At 49.6% G+C, this 17,156-nt stretch overlaps 1 protein-coding gene, 6 non-coding genes and 3 pseudogenes across 7 annotated transcripts; all 10 read left to right on the top strand.

Moving 5' to 3' along the window:
• Nucleotides 1–345: 345 nt before the first annotated feature.
• Nucleotides 346–536, top strand: LOC142282443 (U2 spliceosomal RNA). The gene has a single exon (XR_012744355.1). It is a non-coding gene; the product is annotated as a U2 spliceosomal RNA (small nuclear RNA).
• A 1,387-nt stretch (nt 537–1,923) lies between these two features.
• Nucleotides 1,924–2,114, top strand: LOC142282442 (U2 spliceosomal RNA). Its single transcript, XR_012744354.1, has one exon. It is a non-coding gene; the product is annotated as a U2 spliceosomal RNA (small nuclear RNA).
• Nucleotides 2,115–3,501: 1,387 nt separating this feature from the next.
• Nucleotides 3,502–3,692, top strand: LOC142282441 (U2 spliceosomal RNA). Its single transcript, XR_012744353.1, has one exon. It is a non-coding gene; the product is annotated as a U2 spliceosomal RNA (small nuclear RNA).
• A 1,386-nt stretch (nt 3,693–5,078) lies between these two features.
• LOC142282501 (U2 spliceosomal RNA) lies at nt 5,079–5,182 on the top strand (annotated as a pseudogene).
• Nucleotides 5,183–5,455: 273 nt separating this feature from the next.
• Nucleotides 5,456–6,750, top strand: LOC142282406 (uncharacterized; the record flags this gene model as incomplete). Its single annotated transcript, XM_075332978.1, has 2 exons — nt 5,456–6,379; nt 6,617–6,750. Coding segments are annotated over 2 exons (1,058 nt in total), but the record flags the coding sequence as incomplete, so codon positions are not given.
• Nucleotides 6,751–10,601: 3,851 nt separating this feature from the next.
• On the top strand, nt 10,602–10,809 carry LOC142282499 (U2 spliceosomal RNA; annotated as a pseudogene).
• Nucleotides 10,810–12,196: 1,387 nt separating this feature from the next.
• LOC142282439 (U2 spliceosomal RNA) lies at nt 12,197–12,387 on the top strand. Its single transcript, XR_012744352.1, has one exon. It is a non-coding gene; the product is annotated as a U2 spliceosomal RNA (small nuclear RNA).
• Nucleotides 12,388–13,774: 1,387 nt separating this feature from the next.
• Nucleotides 13,775–13,916, top strand: LOC142282510 (U2 spliceosomal RNA; annotated as a pseudogene).
• Nucleotides 13,917–14,617: 701 nt separating this feature from the next.
• Nucleotides 14,618–14,809, top strand: LOC142282498 (U2 spliceosomal RNA). Its single transcript, XR_012744407.1, has one exon. It is a non-coding gene; the product is annotated as a U2 spliceosomal RNA (small nuclear RNA).
• A 1,387-nt stretch (nt 14,810–16,196) lies between these two features.
• LOC142282438 (U2 spliceosomal RNA) lies at nt 16,197–16,387 on the top strand. Its single transcript, XR_012744351.1, has one exon. It is a non-coding gene; the product is annotated as a U2 spliceosomal RNA (small nuclear RNA).
• The last annotated feature ends 769 nt before the right edge of the window (nt 16,388–17,156 follow it).

Raw genomic sequence — 17,156 nt, 5'->3', positions numbered from 1 at the left:
GATGAAAGGGCTTTCTACGGGTAAGGATGGCAAAGGGTGGCAGTGACGGAAAGTCAGGCAACCTGTCCTGTCCGTCTTTTTGTATCGTGAATTGGAAAGACTGCAAGGGGGAGGGGAGTTGCTTGCGCCCTAAAGGAGGAGTTATTCAGATTCATTGCAGTGGGCGGCGGCTGCAAAACGCACCATTCTTCTTGTTTTTTGCTCTGCAAAGCAGCCTTTTCAAGGGTTGGCTTGGGTGACAAAATGTCTTGTGTAGGCGTGGGTTTGTCTCCCTCTCGCTCTCTCTCCCTAAGATGTGTCCGGCATAGGCCAGGGTGCCACTCGAGGCCCAAACCAATTCTGGTTATCGCTTCTCGGCCTTTTGGCTAAGATCAAGTGTAGTATCTGTTCTTATCAGTTTAATATCTGATACGTCCCCTATCTGGGGACCATATATTAAATGGATTTTTAGAACAGGGAGATGGAAAAAGAGCTTGCTCTGTCCACTCCACGCATTGACCTGGTATTGCAGTACCTCCAGGAACGGTGCACCCCTTCTTAACCCAGTTTCCAAAAGCAGAACTCAATTCACCTGATTCATATTAGCCCGATTTAATGAATTGGAAGAAAGCATACGTCTTCATATGCACCTCAATTTGGCCCATTCACTTTTCACACTTCCTCCTTTTGTTTTTTATCTTTCACACTTTTGACTTTCTTTATTCATCCAAATAGCAAACTCATCACCACTCAACCTGACCAACTCGCCTATGTCCCCGTGCTGCAGTTCTCTGTCTTATCTAGATCATTTGCAATTGAATGGAATAGATCCCTTTTGGACAAAGTGGATTCACCTGCTGCTGCAGTGACCACAGGTGTGATAAGATCTAGAATTGGCATCTGGTGCGATCTCTCCGCTTCCACTCCAAAGAAAGTTACCTGTTTATTCCTATCATGCATTGGTTTTTGGGGTTTTCTTTGAGTAATGATGATCTCTTTAGTAGTCTGTTGGCGCCCTCTCCTGGAGGAATAGTTTGCTTGCTCTTGGACATTCTAAAAGAGAGCTCATGATAGACATTGAGCTTCTGAGCTCAATTGGGGACAGTCATGGGTGATGAATGTTTGCAACCTACTGCGAAGCCTCATACCGCAATATAAGGAACGTCAAATACTAAGAAAGGGCGGCCTATGAAAGAATTACTACTTTCAATAAGTACACTTAAACGGCTAATTGGGAATAGAAAAACTGTAAAAAGCCCTCTGAGAAAGCCCCCCTCTAACCTTTGATAGTAAGCTTTTCTGTAGTCTGCCTGTTGATGTATTTTCCGTTTGAACTGTGCACAACATGAAGAGACGGAACACTGGCGGCTTGTCACAATGCCCCCCGATGACATCACAATAGCGCTGCTGCCTAGAAAACAAGCTGCGCAGAAGAAGTTGTTCTTTGGGTGGGAGGGTGGGCTAGTGGAAGGAGGGGGCAATCTCTTTTTTTCCCGGGTGGTAGGGGGATGACAGGAGAAGGGAAGCGGGTGGTGAGAAAGGTACAGAGGGCAGGGTTTGGGGGCTGGGAAGGAAAGGGAAAAGATTAGGGTTTGGGGATGATGAAAGGGCTTTCTACGGGTAAGGATGGCAAAGGGTGGCAGTGACGGAAAGTCAGGCAACCTGTCCTGTCCGTCTTTTTGTATCGTGAATTGGAAAGACTGCAAGGGGGAGGGGAGTTGCTTGCGCCCTAAAGGAGGAGTTATTCAGATTCATTGCAGTGGGCGGCGGCTGCAAAACGCACCATTCTTCTTGTTTTTGCTCTGCAAAGCAGCCTTTTCAAGGGTTGGCTTGGGTGACAAAATGTCTTGTGTAGGCGTGGGTTTGTCTCCCTCTCGCTCTCTCTCCCTAAGATGTGTCCGGCATAGGCCAGGGTGCCACTCGAGGCCCAAACCAATTCTGGTTATCGCTTCTCGGCCTTTTGGCTAAGATCAAGTGTAGTATCTGTTCTTATCAGTTTAATATCTGATACGTCCCCTATCTGGGGACCATATATTAAATGGATTTTTAGAACAGGGAGATGGAAAAAGAGCTTGCTCTGTCCACTCCACGCATTGACCTGGTATTGCAGTACCTCCAGGAACGGTGCACCCCTTCTTAACCCAGTTTCCAAAAGCAGAACTCAATTCACCTGATTCATATTAGCCCGATTTAATGAATTGGAAGAAAGCATACGTCTTCATATGCACCTCAATTTGGCCCATTCACTTTTCACACTTCCTCCTTTTGTTTTTTATCTTTCACACTTTTGACTTTCTTTATTCATCCAAATAGCAAACTCATCACCACTCAACCTGACCAACTCGGCTATGTCCCCGTGCTGCAGTTCTCTGTCTTATCTAGATCATTTGCAATTGAATGGAATAGATCCCTTTTGGACAAAGTGGATTCACCTGCTGCTGCAGTGACCACAGGTGTGATAAGATCTAGAATTGGCATCTGGTGCGATCTCTCCGCTTCCACTCCAAAGAAAGTTACCTGTTTATTCCTATCATGCATTGGTTTTTGGGGTTTTCTTTGAGTAATGATGATCTCTTTAGTAGTCTGTTGGCGCCCTCTCCTGGAGGAATAGTTTGCTTGCTCTTGGACATTCTAAAAGAGAGGTCATGATAGACATTGAGCTTCTGAGCTCAATTGGGGACAGTCATGGGTGATGAATGTTTGCAACCTACTGCGAAGCCTCATACCGCAATATAAGGAACGTCAAATACTAAGAAAGGGCGGCCTATGAAAGAATTACTACTTTCAATAAGTACACTTAAACGGCTAATTGGGAATAGAAAAACTGTAAAAAGCCCTCTGAGAAAGCCCCCCTCTAACCTTTGATAGTAAGCTTTTCTGTAGTCTGCCTGTTGATGTATTTTCCGTTTGAACTGTGCACAACATGAAGAGACGGAACACTGGCGGCTTGTCACAATGCCCCCCGATGACATCACAATAGCGCTGCTGCCTAGAAAACAAGCTGCGCAGAAGAAGTTGTTCTTTGGGTGGGAGGGTGGGCTAGTGGAAGGAGGGGGCAATCTCTTTTTTTCCCGGGTGGTAGGGGGATGACAGGAGAAGGGAAGCGGGTGGTGAGAAAGGTACAGAGGGCAGGGTTTGGGGGCTGGGAAGGAAAGGGAAAAGATTAGGGTTTGGGGATGATGAAAGGGCTTTCTACGGGTAAGGATGGCAAAGGGTGGCAGTGACGGAAAGTCAGGCAACCTGTCCTGTCCGTCTTTTTGTATCGTGAATTGGAAAGACTGCAAGGGGGAGGGGAGTTGCTTGCGCCCTAAAGGAGGAGTTATTCAGATTCATTGCAGTGGGCGGCGGCTGCAAAACGCACCATTCTTCTTGTTTTTGCTCTGCAAAGCAGCCTTTTCAAGGGTTGGCTTGGGTGACAAAATGTCTTGTGTAGGCGTGGGTTTGTCTCCCTCTCGCTCTCTCTCCCTAAGATGTGTCCGGCATAGGCCAGGGTGCCACTCGAGGCCCAAACCAATTCTGGTTATCGCTTCTCGGCCTTTTGGCTAAGATCAAGTGTAGTATCTGTTCTTATCAGTTTAATATCTGATACGTCCCCTATCTGGGGACCATATATTAAATGGATTTTTAGAACAGGGAGATGGAAAAAGAGCTTGCTCTGTCCACTCCACGCATTGACCTGGTATTGCAGTACCTCCAGGAACGGTGCACCCCTTCTTAACCCAGTTTCCAAAAGCAGAACTCAATTCACCTGATTCATATTAGCCCGATTTAATGAATTGGAAGAAAGCATACGTCTTCATATGCACCTCAATTTGGCCCATTCACTTTTCACACTTCCTCCTTTTGTTTTTTATCTTTCACACTTTTGACTTTCTTTATTCATCCAAATAGCAAACTCATCACCACTCAACCTGACCAACTCGGCTATGTCCCCGTGCTGCAGTTCTCTGTCTTATCTAGATCATTTGCAATTGAATGGAATAGATCCCTTTTGGACAAAGTGGATTCACCTGCTGCTGCAGTGACCACAGGTGTGATAAGATCTAGAATTGGCATCTGGTGCGATCTCTCCGCTTCCACTCCAAAGAAAGTTACCTGTTTATTCCTATCATGCATTGGTTTTTGGGGTTTTCTTTGAGTAATGATGATCTCTTTAGTAGTCTGTTGGCGCCCTCTCCTGGAGGAATAGTTTGCTTGCTCTTGGACATTCTAAAAGAGAGGTCATGATAGACATTGAGCTTCTGAGCTCAATTGGGGACAGTAATGGGTGATGAATGTTTGCAACCTACTGCGAAGCCTCATACCGCAATATAAGGAACGTCAAATACTAAGAAAGGGCGGCCTATGAAAGAATTACTACTTTCAATAAGTACACTTAAACGGCTAATTGGGAATAGAAAAACTGTAAAAAGCCCTCTGAGAAAGCCCCCCTCTAACCTTTGATAGTAAGCTTTTCTGTAGTCTGCCTGTTGATGTATTTTCCGTTTGAACTGTGCACAACATGAAGAGACGGAACACTGGCGGCTTGTCACAATGCCCCCCGATGACATCACAATAGCGCTGCTGCCTAGAAAACAAGCTGCGCAGAAGAAGTTGTTCTTTGGGTGGGAGGGTGGGCTAGTGGAAGGAGGGGGCAATCTCTTTTTTTCCCGGGTGGTAGGGGGATGACAGGAGAAGGGAAGCGGGTGGTGAGAAAGGTACAGAGGGCAGGGTTTGGGGGCTGGGAAGGAAAGGGAAAAGATTAGGGTTTGGGGATGATGAAAGGGCTTTCTACGGGTAAGGATGGCAAAGGGTGGCAGTGACGGAAAGTCAGGCAACCTGTCCTGTCCGTCTTTTTGTATCGTGAATTGGAAAGACTGCAAGGGGAGGGGAGTTGCTTGCGCCCTAAAGGAGGAGTTATTCAGATTCATTGCAGTGGGCGGCGGCTGCAAAACGCACCATTCTTCTTGTTTTTGCTCTGCAAAGCAGCCTTTTCAAGGGTTGGCTTGGGTGACAAAATGTCTTGTGTAGGCGTGGGTTTGTCTCCCTCTCGCTCTCTCTCCCTAAGATGTGTCCGGCATAGGCCAGGGTGCCACTCGAGGCCCAAACCAATTCTGGTTATCGCTTCTCGGCCTTTTGGCTAAGATCAAGTGTAGTATCTGTTCTTATCAGAACAAACTGAGCTAGCTACACTTGACGAGATACGATCAGGGAGACAAGCTCCGAAGCCCAGCCGAGACCGAAAGAGGGAGATCGGACGGAAGAAGAGCTTGGCAGAAAGAAGCAAGAAGACGAAGGCTCGGAGAAGACTTGGGGAGACCAGAGGAACTTCGAGGAGGAACACAGCGGGAGAAGACACCCGGAGAAGAATCCAAGATCCAGCTCCGGGAACTCAAGCAGGAACCAGCCATGGCAAGCAAGCCAGAGAAGGCAGCCAAGAAGGCTCAGGACCCAGGGACCTCCAGGAAGGCTCATCCAGAGGCTTCTTCGGCCCAAGAGGCCCCTACCTCCGACGCCGGCCAGCCGGAGGGAGCCCGGACGCCGCCTGAAAAGGCTCCAACCCTGGAGCCTTGGATGCGGCAGACGGTCGCCCTGAAGCTAAAGGCGGTGGATGGTAGGTTGCCGGACATGTCCAGCGACGTGTTCTGCAAGAAGATGATTCTGGATCAGGGCTTCTCCAGGGCGGAAACCCTGAGTGTCCAGACCTTCATGACTGGCATCTTTCTGGTAACCTTTGCCACGGTGAATGCCTGCAGGAGATACTGGGAGGCGATGAACGCAGCGATGCCGGACTCCCCTTTTCATTCTTTTTTAGGATCCTGTCCTATACAGAGGGATGAGAAGAGGATCACGGTCTCCATGCGGAACCCGCACACCCCAGGAAGAGACATATCCACGTTCCTGGGACGCTTCTGCACAGTGGTGAGGGAACCATCCCACATCCTTAACGGCAGCGGATTCTGGACGGGTAAGTGGTCAGTAACCGTTCGACTCCACAGGGAACTAGCATCCGAGGACGGCCTTCAGCACCTGCCCCCGACATTCTCTCTGGGAAACTCCTTTGGTCTCATCTACTACCCGGACATGCCACACAACTGCAGGAAATGTGGTGGGAAAGGGCATTCGATGAAGACCTGCCAGGAGGACGCCTGCAGGGTTTGCCGGGTGACGGGACACAGCTCCAAGGATTGTCCGAAGAAGATGACCTGCAACTTATGTGGACTGGCGGCCCACCTTTACAAGGACTGCCCACAACGAGAGAAATCCTGGGCAAGGGTGGCTGCGGCGACCCAGGCTCGGGTAGTCGCAGCCTCGTCGACTAAGGCAGCTACGACCAAAGCCACAGAGGCCAAGGCGGCCAAGAACCCGGTGACCGCGGCTCCAGCCAAAGCCCCAGCGGCCACGGAGTCCAGGAAGAAGGGTAAGAAAACTGCTGCCCCCTCCCTGGTCCCCCCCCCTGTCACCCCTGTCCAAACCCCTTTACCCCCGGCCAACCCCACTGAGGATTCCACCACCTCCACCTCTTTTCCCTACTCCTCAGTCGGTGCCCTTACCCCCCCTCCAAAGCCCACTCTCCCTCCCCAGACCATGAGAGCAGAGGGCCTCAGCACTCCCGCACCTTTCACCGAGAAGGATTTTCCAGCTCTTGTCTCCTCAGGTACAAGCCAAAGGAAGAGGCAGTTGGAAGATAGTCCTGTCGCAGAACATTCCAAGTTGTTCATTGTGGATCTCAATCCAACCCAGGAAGAGGAGGACGACCTCCTCCCGGAACCAGATGTGTTGGAGCAGATGGTGGAGTCCCTGGTGTCCGAAGAAGAAATGGAGGAGTCGGAAGCCACTGAGGCAACATCTCTACTCGACCGGCTAGAAGAAGAAGGTCTGCTGGTGATACCATCACCGACAGACACCAAAGAAGAAGAACCGCCCGACCGGAGTGGTAACTAAGGCACATCGCCTGCACTAACTCTCTCTTCCCTCCAATGACTGCTAACATTGACATCTTTTCCATTAATGTTAGGAGCATCAGAGACAAGTTCAGACGTCAGACGATTTTTGCTTTCCTTAACACTCAGTCTAGTAATGTATTTTTCCTGCAGGAATGCTCCCTTCCCTCCTCTAGGTCCTTCAGCCATCTGGCCAGGGAATGGACCCATGGACCGTCCTACTGGTCCGGCGGGGGCGACTGTAGGTCCGCAGGGGTCGCCGTGCTAATCAGGGGAAGCGCCTTCACGTTGGACTCAGTTCAGGAACTCGTCTGCGGCAGGTTACTGCTCGTGGACGGTACCTGGGCTGGAGAACCTGTCAGGTTCATCAATGTGTACGCTTCTCCTGTGAAGAACGATCGACTGGAGCTCCTCCGAGCCCTGCGCCCTCAGCTCGCCACCACCAGGATGGTAGTGACGGCCGGGGACTTCAACTGCCCGATTGAGGCGGATGGACGCAGTTCTGGAACGGCTGCCAAGTTAGACGTCACATCCAAACTGCTCATTGAGATGGTGACCGAAGCCTCTCTCGTGGACGTTGTGGGCTCCATCGGACACGGATCTGTGAATTATTCATGGTGCCGACCTGATGGTTCGCTGCGTTCCAGGATTGACTTCGTGTTTACCTCTCGGACGGTTGGGCGGAGTGGGCACTCGATGGTCCCCTGCTTCTTCTCTGACCACAGAGCCATTCACTTTCAAGGTGCGTTGGGCCACGGCTTTCCTGTTGGCCCTGGCTCCTGGAAGCTGAACTGCTCTCTGCTGGAAAAGGGGGAAGTTCTGGAGGAGCTTAGAGCGGCTTACTCCACGTGGCGGGCCTACAAGGCAGGCTTCCAGTCTGTTTCTGACTGGTGGGAATACGTTAAACTCGAGTTCCGTTTCTTCTTTCAGGCAAAGAGTCAACAACAGGCGTGTGTGAAGAAGAGGGACTTCAGGAGACTCCAGCGTGAGCTGCGTTCCCTGCATGACCTTCTTCGATGTGGCTGGGACGTGAGAGAGGAGCTGGAGGAGACTAAGAAGAGCCTGAAAAGGCACTTTGAGGAGGAGTCCAAGCGAATTGTCTTCCGTTCCAAAGTGGAGAACCTGGAGAAGGGTGAGAAATGTAACTCGTTCTTTTTCAGGAAGCTCCACACCGGTCATACACCCCTGAATGAACTACGAGATGAGAGTGGAATCATGCGACGCGGGAAAGAGAACGTGATGAAAGTCGTCAGCGACTTCTACAGCGAACTCTACGCCCGCAAGACTACCGACCCCGAGGCCGCCGATAAGTTCCTGTCAGGTATCACTAACCATCTTGACCCTGCAGATGCGGCGGCCATGGACGTCCCTCTGACGGTGGACGAGCTGCTCTCGGCCGCCAGATCCTTTAGGTCCGGCAGGACTCCGGGCAGTGATGGCCTCCCAGCAGAGCTCTATGTAGCACTGGGGGACCTCATCTGTCCGGACTTGTTAGATCTGTATGAGGAGATGGTGGTGGAGGGCAGAATGCCTCCGTCCCTGAGGGAAGGAATGGTCACGATCCTGTACAAGCGCAAAGGAGAGAGGTGCGACCTGAAGAATTGGCGTCCCATCACCCTTCTGAACGTCGACTACAAGATCCTGGCCAAGACGATGGCAACGAGACTGAAGACGGTTATTGGACGGATCATCCACCCGGATCAGACCTGCGGCATCCCCGGACGTCGCATCGCAGACAGCCTGGCTCTCATGCGGGACACGGTCGAGTACATCAAGGCCCGCCGGGTGCACGCTTCCCTGATCTCGTTGGATCAGGAAAAGGCCTTCGACCGTGTTTCCCATGAGTTCCTGGGCAAAGCTCTGCACAGGTTAGGTTTGGGTAACATGTTTTGTTTGTATGTCCAACTAATGTATTTTGATATTCACAGCTCGGTGTTGGTAAACGGCTGGAAGACTGACCCCTTCCCGGTCCTCTCAGGGGTCAGACAAGGCTGCCCTCTGTCACCTCTTCTTTTTGTTTGTGTTATAGAACTCTTTGCAGAGGCTATCCGGCGGAATGGAGAGATCAGAGGGATCACCGCACCAGGACCAGATCGCTTCGAGGTCAAGTGCTCGCTCTACATGGACGACGTGACCGTCTTCTGCGCGGACCGGCGCTCAGTTGACACCCTCGTCCAGACCTGTGAGACCTTCGGACGGGCTTCGGGAGCCAAAGTCAACTGCGGGAAGTCGGAAGCCATGCTCTTCGGGGACTGGCAGCTGGCCTCTTCCGCCCCCTTCCCTTTCAGCATCCAGCCGGATTTCATCAAGGTTCTTGGAGTCTGGTTCGGGAAGGAAGGAGCAGCCCTCAAGTCCTGGGAGGAACGCTTGATCAAGATCACCCAACGGATCGGTCTGTGGAGCCTCAGACGCCTCACCTGTGAGGGCAAAGCACTGGTCCTGCGTAACGAGGTACTGCCCGTGCTGCAGTACACGGCCCAGGCCTGGCCCCCCCTTGCCACCGTGTGCAGGGCCATTACCAGGACGGTGTTTCGTTTTGTCTGGGGATCCAAGATGGACAGAGTAAAGCGGACCATCATGTACAAGGATCCTCGCAAGGGTGGGAAGGGCGTACCCGATATCCCCACCCTCCTGCGATCCTCCTTCGTATGTGACTGCGTTCGCCGATCTCTGCGAGTCAAGAGAGGTTCTGCGGGTAGGTCCATGTCTCGCTTCTTCCTGCTCCCCCTTTGGAGAAGGTTCGGCTGGGACAAGTGGGACAGCTCCTTCCCCTACAACTGGACGACGCCATGGTTCTACGGAGACGTTGTCCGGTTTGTGAGGGAATACCAACTGGAGGGACTCAAGCCTGATTTGTGGAAGCCAAAGACTATCCACAAACTCATCAGAGCCAAGGACGAAATGGAGAACATTCCAGGACTTCACCACGACACACTGGAGACTGTTTGGACCAACGTGTCATCGGCTGGATTGACCAACGGGCACAAGGACTTGTCATGGATGGCGATACAGGGCGGACTGCCCGTCCGGTCATTCATGCACGCCCGGAACCTGTGCAAAACCCGGTACTGCCCAAGGTGCCCCTTCGTGGAGGAAACATCGCTGCACGCCTTTTGGGACTGCCGTTTTGCACAGCGCCTGTTGGTTGCCCTGGAGGATGACCTGAGGAACTCCGTCCCCAGAGGGAGCCTATCGTACCATTCCGTACTTTATGGACTCTTCCCTGGGACTCACACCGTTGGAGCCATCCAGGAGGCTTGGCGCCTTATGAACTGCTTTAAGGACGCTATATGGGTCGCCAGGAACCGGCTCATCTTGAAGAGGGAGAGGATGTCTATCCAGGACTGCCGCAGGCTGATCCACAGCCTGCTCAGAGACTATTCCATCATGGACAGTCCGGACGACAGCGCCGAGGAGGAGGTCTAAACCTCTTCCACGCCCCCTCCCTCCTTTTCCCGTTTATGTGCGTCCTTCAATAAAGCTTCGGGCCTGTGATTTCCCCACCCTATCCCCTTTTCCCCTACCCCCATCCCCCAATCGCCGGTTCGTCGTTATTTATTGTCTAACTTTTTCTTTCAGCTTGAGTGCTACGGATAGCATAGGAGCGTGATGTATAGTTTAGTGCGTCGTACTCTATTGCTATGTAAGAATGATTGTATATTTCTGTGTGTACGGGGCTGCGGCACCGTACATGGTTTGTTACTTTTTTTTGAGAAGTGCATGATAATAAAGATGCTGTTAAATCAAAAAAAAATCTGTTCTTATCAGTTTAATATCTGATACGTCCCCTATCTGGGGACCATATATTAAATGGATTTTTAGAACAGGGAGATGGAAAAAGAGCTTGCTCTGTCCACTCCACGCATTGACCTGGTATTGCAGTACCTCCAGGAACGGTGCACCCCTTCTTAACCCAGTTTCCAAAAGCAGAACTCAATTCACCTGATTCATATTAGCCCGATTTAATGAATTGGAAGAAAGCATACGTCTTCATATGCACCTCAATTTGGCCCATTCACTTTTCACACTTCCTCCTTTTGTTTTTTATCTTTCACACTTTTGACTTTCTTTATTCATCCAAATAGCAAACTCATCACCACTCAACCTGACCAACTCGGCTATGTCCCCGTGCTGCAGTTCTCTGTCTTATCTAGATCATTTGCAATTGAATGGAATAGATCCCTTTTGGACAAAGTGGATTCACCTGCTGCTGCAGTGACCACAGGTGTGATAAGATCTAGAATTGGCATCTGGTGCGATCTCTCCGCTTCCACTCCAAAGAAAGTTACCTGTTTATTCCTATCATGCATTGGTTTTTGGGGTTTTCTGTGAGTAATGATGATCTCTTTAGTAGTCTGTTGGCGCCCTCTCCTGGAGGAATAGTTTGCTTGCTCTTGGACATTCTAAAAGAGAGGTCATGATAGACATTGAGCTTCTGAGCTCAATTGGGGACAGTCATGGGTGATGAATGTTTGCAACCTACTGCGAAGCCTCATACCGCAATATAAGGAACGTCAAATACTAAGAAAGGGCGGCCTATGAAAGAATTACTACTTTCAATAAGTACACTTAAACGGCTAATTGGGAATAGAAAAACTGTAAAAAGCCCTCTGAGAAAGCCCCCCTCTAACCTTTGATAGTAAGCTTTTCTGTAGTCTGCCTGTTGATGTATTTTCCGTTTGAACTGTGCACAACATGAAGAGACGGAACACTGGCGGCTTGTCACAATGCCCCCCGATGACATCACAATAGCGCTGCTGCCTAGAAAACAAGCTGCGCAGAAGAAGTTGTTCTTTGGGTGGGAGGGTGGGCTAGTGGAAGGAGGGGGCAATCTCTTTTTTTCCCGGGTGGTAGGGGGATGACAGGAGAAGGGAAGCGGGTGGTGAGAAAGGTACAGAGGGCAGGGTTTGGGGGCTGGGAAGGAAAGGGAAAAGATTAGGGTTTGGGGATGATGAAAGGGCTTTCTACGGGTAAGGATGGCAAAGGGTGGCAGTGACGGAAAGTCAGGCAACCTGTCCTGTCCGTCTTTTTGTATCGTGAATTGGAAAGACTGCAAGGGGGAGGGGAGTTGCTTGCGCCCTAAAGGAGGAGTTATTCAGATTCATTGCAGTGGGCGGCGGCTGCAAAACGCACCATTCTTCTTGTTTTTGCTCTGCAAAGCAGCCTTTTCAAGGGTTGGCTTGGGTGACAAAATGTCTTGTGTAGGCGTGGGTTTGTCTCCCTCTCGCTCTCTCTCCCTAAGATGTGTCCGGCATAGGCCAGGGTGCCACTCGAGGCCCAAACCAATTCTGGTTATCGCTTCTCGGCCTTTTGGCTAAGATCAAGTGTAGTATCTGTTCTTATCAGTTTAATATCTGATACGTCCCCTATCTGGGGACCATATATTAAATGGATTTTTAGAACAGGGAGATGGAAAAAGAGCTTGCTCTGTCCACTCCACGCATTGACCTGGTATTGCAGTACCTCCAGGAACGGTGCACCCCTTCTTAACCCAGTTTCCAAAAGCAGAACTCAATTCACCTGATTCATATTAGCCCGATTTAATGAATTGGAAGAAAGCATACGTCTTCATATGCACCTCAATTTGGCCCATTCACTTTTCACACTTCCTCCTTTTGTTTTTTATCTTTCACACTTTTGACTTTCTTTATTCATCCAAATAGCAAACTCATCACCACTCAACCTGACCAACTCGGCTATGTCCCCGTGCTGCAGTTCTCTGTCTTATCTAGATCATTTGCAATTGAATGGAATAGATCCCTTTTGGACAAAGTGGATTCACCTGCTGCTGCAGTGACCACAGGTGTGATAAGATCTAGAATTGGCATCTGGTGCGATCTCTCCGCTTCCACTCCAAAGAAAGTTACCTGTTTATTCCTATCATGCATTGGTTTTTGGGGTTTTCTTTGAGTAATGATGATCTCTTTAGTAGTCTGTTGGCGCCCTCTCCTGGAGGAATAGTTTGCTTGCTCTTGGACATTCTAAAAGAGAGGTCATGATAGACATTGAGCTTCTGAGCTCAATTGGGGACAGTCATGGGTGATGAATGTTTGCAACCTACTGCGAAGCCTCATACCGCAATATAAGGAACGTCAAATACTAAGAAAGGGCGGCCTATGAAAGAATTACTACTTTCAATAAGTACACTTAAACGGCTAATTGGGAATAGAAAAACTGTAAAAAGCCCTCTGAGAAAGCCCCCCTCTAACCTTTGATAGTAAGCTTTTCTGTAGTCTGCCTGTTGATGTATTTTCCGTTTGAACTGTGCACAACATGAAGAGACGGAACACTGGCGGCTTGTCACAATGCCCCCCGATGACATCACAATAGCGCTGCTGCCTAGAAAACAAGCTGCGCAGAAGAAGTTGTTCTTTGGGTGGGAGGGTGGGCTAGTGGAAGGAGGGGGCAATCTCTTTTTTTCCCGGGTGGTAGGGGGATGACAGGAGAAGGGAAGCGGGTGGTGAGAAAGGTACAGAGGGCAGGGTTTGGGGGCTGGGAAGGAAAGGGAAAAGATTAGGGTTTGGGGATGATGAAAGGGCTTTCTACGGGTAAGGATGGCAAAGGGTGGCAGTGACGGAAAGTCAGGCAACCTGTCCTGTCCGTCTTTTTGTATCGTGAATTGGAAAGACTGCAAGGGGGAGGGGAGTTGCTTGCGCCCTAAAGGAGGAGTTATTCAGATTCATTGCAGTGGGCGGCGGCTGCAAAACGCACCATTCTTCTTGTTTTTGCTCTGCAAAGCAGCCTTTTCAAGGGTTGGCTTGGGTGACAAAATGTCTTGTGTAGGCGTGGGTTTGTCTCCCTCTCGCTCTCTCTCCCTAAGATGTGTCCGGCATAGGCCAGGGTGCCACTCGAGGCCCAAACCAATTCTGGTTATCGCTTCTCGGCCTTTTGGCTAAGATCAAGTGTAGTATCGTTCGAAAAGGTGGTTTAAGGCTCCGGCCACCTTAGTACAATGATGCAATGCACACTGGAAGGTTGCGCTTGTTAGTACTTTGGGAGGATAGTATATCCATCTAGAGGAAACCATGGCCCTACCAGGATCGAGGCTATTAGACTGAGTAAGTGTGGGGGTTATGGTGCAATGTGCCCCAGGAATGGACACCCTGGAGGGAGTCTGAACTTGCTAGGTTGGGACCCTGGTAAGCCTCAGACTCTGTCGCACGCCGCGCCTTGCCTATTCATACTTTCCAAGCATATTGCCCTATCCCGGCCTTCTGGCTAAGAAGGGAAATTTTTATAATCCCGGTCGGAGGTCCGGTCAGCTTTGGGCTGAGAAACCAACACCCGGTTGGAGGTCCGGGGCAGCTTTGGCTGAGAAACCAACACCCGGTTGGAGGTCCGGTTAGCCTTGGGCTGAGAAACCAACACCCGGTTGGAGGTCCGGTCAGCCTTGGGCTGAGAAACCAACACCCGGTTGGAGGTCCGGTCAGCCTTGTGCTGAGAAACCAACACCGGTTGACGGTCCGGGCAGTCTCGGCTGCGAAACCAACGACTAGTAGCTCCCTACTCCACTTGGGTAAGATGCCTCGGTGGACGCTGGGAGCAACAACAAGGCTCAACCAGGCTTCGGCTTGGGGGAGCACCGAAGATCCCTGACCCTCGCTGTGGCCTTCTGGCTCGGAGGGACGGGGTTGATTTTTGGGGATCCTCTTCTCACGGAGGGGTCCACACGAATCCTAGCCTTTGCACTGTTTTTGGTGTGACTTCGGTCATGCATTTTTGCGGTGCTTTGGAAAGCTTCATTAAATAAAAAATCTGTTCTTATCAGTTTAATATCTGATACGTCCCCTATCTGGGGACCATATATTAAATGGATTTTTAGAACAGGGAGATGGAAAAAGAGCTTGCTCTGTCCACTCCACGCATTGACCTGGTATTGCAGTACCTCCAGGAACGGTGCACCCCTTCTTAACCCAGTTTCCAAAAGCAGAACTCAATTCACCTGATTCATATTAGCCCGATTTAATGAATTGGAAGAAAGCATACGTCTTCATATGCACCTCAATTTGGCCCATTCACTTTTCACACTTCCTCCTTTTGTTTTTTATCTTTCACACTTTTGACTTTCTTTATTCATCCAAATAGCAAACTCATCACCACTCAACCTGACCAACTCGGCTATGTCCCCGTGCTGCAGTTCTCTGTCTTATCTAGATCATTTGCAATTGAATGGAATAGATCCCTTTTGGACAAAGTGGATTCACCTGCTGCTGCAGTGACCACAGGTGTGATAAGATCTAGAATTGGCATCTGGTGCGATCTCTCCGCTTCCACTCCAAAGAAAGTTACCTGTTTATTCCTATCATGCATTGGTTTTTGGGGTTTTCTTTGAGTAATGATGATCTCTTTAGTAGTCTGTTGGCGCCCTCTCCTGGAGGAATAGTTTGCTTGCTCTTGGACATTCTAAAAGAGAGGTCATGATAGACATTGAGCTTCTGAGCTCAATTGGGGACAGTCATGGGTGATGAATGTTTGCAACCTACTGCGAAGCCTCATACCGCAATATAAGGAACGTCAAATACTAAGAAAGGGCGGCCTATGAAAGAATTACTACTTTCAATAAGTACACTTAAACGGCTAATTGGGAATAGAAAAACTGTAAAAAGCCCTCTGAGAAAGCCCCCCTCTAACCTTTGATAGTAAGCTTTTCTGTAGTCTGCCTGTTGATGTATTTTCCGTTTGAACTGTGCACAACATGAAGAGACGGAACACTGGCGGCTTGTCACAATGCCCCCCGATGACATCACAATAGCGCTGCTGCCTAGAAAACAAGCTGCGCAGAAGAAGTTGTTCTTTGGGTGGGAGGGTGGGCTAGTGGAAGGAGGGGGCAATCTCTTTTTTTCCCGGGTGGTAGGGGGATGACAGGAGAAGGGAAGCGGGTGGTGAGAAAGGTACAGAGGGCAGGGTTTGGGGGCTGGGAAGGAAAGGGAAAAGATTAGGGTTTGGGGATGATGAAAGGGCTTTCTACGGGTAAGGATGGCAAAGGGTGGCAGTGACGGAAAGTCAGGCAACCTGTCCTGTCCGTCTTTTTGTATCGTGAATTGGAAAGACTGCAAGGGGGAGGGGAGTTGCTTGCGCCTTAAAGGAGGAGTTATTCAGATTCATTGCAGTGGGCGGCGGCTGCAAAACGCACCATTCTTCTTGTTTTTGCTCTGCAAAGCAGCCTTTTCAAGGGTTGGCTTGGGTGACAAAATGTCTTGTGTAGGCGTGGGTTTGTCTCCCTCTCGCTCTCTCTCCCTAAGATGTGTCCGGCATAGGCCAGGGTGCCACTCGAGGCCCAAACCAATTCTGGTTATCGCTTCTCGGCCTTTTGGCTAAGATCAAGTGTAGTATCTGTTCTTATCAGTTTAATATCTGATACGTCCCCTATCTGGGGACCATATATTAAATGGATTTTTAGAACAGGGAGATGGAAAAAGAGCTTGCTCTGTCCACTCCACGCATTGACCTGGTATTGCAGTACCTCCAGGAACGGTGCACCCCTTCTTAACCCAGTTTCCAAAAGCAGAACTCAATTCACCTGATTCATATTAGCCCGATTTAATGAATTGGAAGAAAGCATACGTCTTCATATGCACCTCAATTTGGCCCATTCACTTTTCACACTTCCTCCTTTTGTTTTTTATCTTTCACACTTTTGACTTTCTTTATTCATCCAAATAGCAAACTCATCACCACTCAACCTGACCAACTCGGCTATGTCCCCGTGCTGCAGTTCTCTGTCTTATCTAGATCATTTGCAATTGAATGGAATAGATCCCTTTTGGACAAAGTGGATTCACCTGCTGCTGCAGTGACCACAGGTGTGATAAGATCTAGAATTGGCATCTGGTGCGATCTCTCCGCTTCCACTCCAAAGAAAGTTACCTGTTTATTCCTATCATGCATTGGTTTTTGGGGTTTTCTTTGAGTAATGATGATCTCTTTAGTAGTCTGTTGGCGCCCTCTCCTGGAGGAATAGTTTGCTTGCTCTTGGACATTCTAAAAGAGAGGTCATGATAGACATTGAGCTTCTGAGCTCAATTGGGGACAGTCATGGGTGATGAATGTTTGCAACCTACTGCGAAGCCTCATACCGCAATATAAGGAACGTCAAATACTAAGAAAGGGCGGCCTATGAAAGAATTACTACTTTCAATAAGTACACTTAAACGGCTAATTGGGAATAGAAAAACTGTAAAAAGCCCTCTGAGAAAGCCCCCCTCTAACCTTTGATAGTAAGCTTTTCTGTAGCCTGCCTGTTGATGTATTTTC

The sequence above is a fragment of the Anomaloglossus baeobatrachus genome, unplaced genomic scaffold, assembly GCF_048569485.1.
Source record: "Anomaloglossus baeobatrachus isolate aAnoBae1 unplaced genomic scaffold, aAnoBae1.hap1 Scaffold_509, whole genome shotgun sequence".
Classification (NCBI taxonomy): Eukaryota; Metazoa; Chordata; class Amphibia; order Anura; family Aromobatidae; genus Anomaloglossus; species Anomaloglossus baeobatrachus.
Note: the sequence above shows the minus strand (reverse complement) of the source record. Positions and strands in the feature narration are given on the sequence as shown.